General features: G+C 36.1%; 1 protein-coding gene across 1 annotated transcript; it reads left to right on the forward strand.

The window, feature by feature from the left end:
• The first annotated feature begins 202 nt into the window (after nucleotides 1-202).
• Nucleotides 203-3,517, forward strand: LOC124433372 (A disintegrin and metalloproteinase with thrombospondin motifs 3-like). The gene is made up of 10 exons (XM_046983132.1): nucleotides 203-219; nucleotides 396-557; nucleotides 625-718; nucleotides 780-951; nucleotides 1,188-1,360; nucleotides 1,434-1,512; nucleotides 1,711-1,875; nucleotides 2,208-2,333; nucleotides 2,400-2,564; nucleotides 3,239-3,517. The coding sequence occupies exons 1-10, from the start codon at nucleotides 203-205 to the stop codon at nucleotides 3,331-3,333; spliced, it is 1,248 nt and encodes a 415-aa protein (XP_046839088.1). The 3' UTR covers nucleotides 3,334-3,517.
• The last annotated feature ends 928 nt before the right edge of the window (nucleotides 3,518-4,445 follow it).

Consider the following 4,445-nt stretch of genomic DNA (forward strand, 5'->3'; position numbering starts at 1 on the left):
TATATAGCAACACCAAACCAACAAGAAATGATTATTTCTATAAGAAACAGTTTACAACTGAGAAGCTTACAAATTAAATTAACAAAGAAACGCTTCTTGCGTTTACAGACCCAATTTGAACCCAGGCTTTAAGATCGACCAGTTCCGCACAGAACAATTACAACTACACAACCACTATAGATCATTACACGGAGCGCCACCAATGACCAAAGATGAAAGGTACACTGTTCCTTATATATAAACTGAATAAATATCCTAGAACATTTAACTGACGTTAAATCATTGTTTCTTCTTTTGCACAAACAATATAGTTTTGGAAATATTACAGGAAATATAAGACACAGAGAAATTCTTTTAAATTTCAAAAGTACCAATGTGCGTCATATCTTATCTAGACTCGAACGTGAAGCTCAAAAATACGCTGAAAGATTAGCTTCAACTTATCCCCCCAGTTTGGACCACTGTCGTCGTGGATCGTGTAACAGTTACGGAGCTGGAGAAAACCTTGCTCTAGCTTGGGGACATACATCAGTAGAAATAAACGCAACAAAGGCTTGGTATGTGCACCCAACTTCTCAAGGATAATACGATTTCAACTCTCTTACATATCTACATTACCAACAGGTATAACGAAATATGGGACTTCAACTATTGTCATGGAGAGAAAAATTTTAACAGACCTGGACACGAAGGCAAGAAAATAGGACATTTTACGCAGGTACTCCTGAATGAGATGAATACAGTTCCTTTTCTTTTCTTACATAAACACCTTTACGCAGGTAATATGGAAAACCTCAACCAAACTTGGCATTGGTTATGCACGAAATGCAGACAGGACAAGAGTTTACGTCGTGGGAAGATATTTAGATCATGGAAACGTGCTTGGTCGATATGCAGAGAACGTTCCATTTGCCAATTATTTGCTCAGATCATTTCAAAACAACTGTAAAGGTATGTTATTAAAGATGAATGCAGAAATGGCATCTTAAGGGAAGATTCCTTGACGCTTTTTAAAAAACTTTGCCTGCTGCGCAGATACAGATGAATTATTTCTATGCACTGAAAGATCTACAGTTTTCAAAGAAAGACCTACTCACTAAGAAAAAATGTCACTTTATCGAGGCGTATAAAATAAAAAGTGAATTACGACATGATATAGATTGTGTGCAATGTAGGTTTATTCCTAGGTCAAAATGGCGGTTTATCACCTTGGTCAGCACCTGGCGAGTGCACCCGAAGTTGTGGCGGAGGTGTACGATTTAAAACACGAACATGTACAAACCCCAAGCCATCGTTGAATGGTCGGGATTGTGATGGTGAGACACAAGAGCTAGCAGCCAAAGAATGGTGTAACATTCAGGTATTCAAAAACACGGATTAAATGAAGTAATAGAAAGAATTGCACGTGACAAAAGGTTGTGACGTTTTGCTAGAGCTGTTCAAATAATGAAAACCATAGAGATCAGCAATGTGAAGCAAGAGGAAAGACTGCTGATTCATATACTTTACCCAGTAAGTGACACGACGAAAGATGTTTAAAAAAGGGTTTATTTGTGAAGAGTTATTGAATTGATTGAATTGATCTCACAATAATGCACTCATGTTAACAAAAAAATTTCACGTTAAAACATCTAAAGATGTCAACATGTACAGATGACGTAGTGATGACGCGAAGATGACGTAGTAATGATGCTTTCTTACTTTTCTCAGATAGTCAATGTACTCTGTATTGTCATAGTGGCACTGGAAATGCTTACTTGTCTTTGGGAGATGTGGACGACGGTACACATTGTAACTCGGACAGCGGTGTTTGCGTGTATGGAAAATGTATCTCAATGCCACCGTACGTAGCTCCTACACAGCCTGCACCAACAGGTAATTTTACTTTGATGACGCATCATTCAACTTGACTCACATGAATGGTGACGTAAGATACAACATAAAAAGACACGAGACTTAAAAGCAACATTTCGACTTTATTTTCAAAGTTGTTATCAAGCGAAATCTTGTCTCTTACTTTTATAACTGGAATCTTGAGTTTACAAGATGATATTTTTTTTCGAGAGTATATTTTACCTCATATGTATCGTAACATAATAAAATCAATAACACAATATGTTCAAAGTGTTTTCTTTTATTGCATCTAAACAAAAACTTTGCATTCTCCTCCTTAGAAGTCGACCTTTATATATATATATATTTGACAGGTGTAATTGATGGTTCGTATACAGAGATACCAAGTGACAACGTTTGGGATAACAAAATTTTCATTGTTCCAAATGGCGCGATCAATGTTACTATCACAAATCACGATTACAATGGAGTGGAAATGTGTAAGAATTCATACGGATATTGATGTGTTAGCGCTTATATATTTCTTAATACATTATCTTTTACAGTGGTGGGCTATCAAACGACCACTAGTGCTGGTTGCAACTGGGGAGAAAGAAGTTGGATGAATGATTGGGTTGACTATTATGGCTCGTTTACAGCCCAACACAAGACTGCCGGTGTTACATATAATTACGAACGCCTTCCTAAAGATTCAACTATTACTATTTCTGGTAAGTCCTATAATCTAAATAACATAAGATACATTTTCCCTGCGGTTTCTATAGACATTCCTAAGTTTTTCAACTTGTCAACACCATACTTTTCTGGTTTGAACGTGATTCCCAGGAATCTTAAAATAAATTTAATTACCCGACATAAAACACTTTCAATAAGGCCATGGATTAATTATGAGTTGATCGTGAAACGTTTCGTCTTTAACGTAAGAGCTGGACATAATCAGACTAAGTGAATTACATAGGAGGTTTGAAAGATTAATTTTTTACAAAAAGTGATGAAGTTGACGATGTGGTTAAATGTTGTGCATAAAATGGAGTTGAACGGAATCCAAGAATCTAGTGTAAAATTTACGTGCATTAAGAACATCATAAGCGTGTAATTTCGATAGTCAACACTCACAAGTTTGCTTTGCTGTTCAACCATTTCTATCAACGATTGCTGTCTGAACACTACTTCAACAATTGAAAAGCGGGTTATTTTTTACCACGTGATCTACTTAAGCATTCAAAACTATTCATTACGTCATACTATAACACTTGGTAGATATGAAGTTCAAGTAGAAATGTCAATCCAACTGGATTTACACTGACAACAAGGTCAAAGTACTATGTAAGAGAAACACATGAAGTTGTATGGGAAACGACCAAAATAATATCATCATGTTTAGGTCCAGTCAAACCAACAGAAGGTTATTCTTTGGTGATTTACGTGGAAGGAAAGAAAAGAGCAAAAATTTCATGGAAATATGAACTGACCGGGTAATGTTTCTGGATGTAGACTCATGGAGAAAACATTGTAATGGAAATCAGAGGGAAAGGGGAAGCAAACGATGCTTATCTTTGGTCTTTTTCACCATGAAAATGATGTTACAAACATCAAAGAAGAGTAGTAAACATTCCTCATAAACAAGTCTTCAATCATGTTAATAAAAAATTTGATTTGTTAATGCTGTGGTTACTTATCCATGTCTGATTTTCTTTGAGAGTTTGTCCTAACTCTCTTCGGCCTTATCCTCTCTGTCTGCTAAACAGGCAGTTTTTGAAGTTGCACCACGTGGTTTTCATGACGTCAGATTAGTTATGACCACGTGACTAGGACTTACTATCGCAAGAGAAGTCTTGTTGTCTCGTCCGTCGTCAGCAATAAAATTGCTCCAGTTTTAACAATTAAGCAGTTTTTCCCTTCAAGTCTGCATATTAGGTAAAGTTTGAAGCTGGTAAGTCATACTAATATATAGAATAAAGCAATTCCTACGCTGACGTATCTGTGACTATTCAATCTCCATTATGTTTTATAAAGATGATTTTAACCCACGGTGTAAATGAAGAGGACAGAGGAAAGTAAACAAAGCATAATTACTGTAGTTTAAAAACAATAAAATGTCTAATAAGCACATCGTTTCAGAAATTACTGCCCGACGTCATTTTCAACTGACGCACACTAACGTCAAATGTAAATTTCAGAATAAAAAATGAGTCTGTAGGTATTAAGAAATTTTTTGAAATTTCAAAAGTACCAATGTGCGTCATATCTTATCTAGACTTGAACGTGAAGCTCAAAAATACGCAGAAAAATTAGCTTCAACTAATCCAGTTTGATCCACTGTGTCCTCCATCGTGTGATCGTAAAGGCGCAGGAGAAAACCTTGCTGTAGCTTGGGGAGGTACATCAGTAGAAACAAACGCAACAAAGGCTTGGTATGTGCACTGAGAATTTCATCCCTCAGGATACTATGATATCAACGTTGATCCAGTCTATGAATTTCTTTATTCCCTAAACTGTATCCTTCACGATATCGTTATAGCAATAATTTATTAAGTCAATGATTCTTTAAGAGAAAGTTCTTTCTTTGAGTTAGTTGAAACTACTTGAGC

The sequence above is a fragment of the Xenia sp. Carnegie-2017 genome, unplaced genomic scaffold, assembly GCF_021976095.1.
Source record: "Xenia sp. Carnegie-2017 unplaced genomic scaffold, XeniaSp_v1 HiC_scaffold_13, whole genome shotgun sequence".
NCBI classification, from domain to species: Eukaryota; Metazoa; Cnidaria; class Anthozoa; order Malacalcyonacea; family Xeniidae; genus Xenia; species Xenia sp. Carnegie-2017.

Coding starts and splice junctions, on each gene's coding strand:
- LOC124433372 (XM_046983132.1), top strand. Junction 719..779: donor AAATAGGACATTTTACGCAG/GTACTCCTGAAT, acceptor ACCTTTACGCAG/GTAATATGGAAAACCTCAAC. Junction 952..1,187: donor ATTTCAAAACAACTGTAAAG/GTATGTTATTAA, acceptor GTTTATTCCTAG/GTCAAAATGGCGGTTTATCA.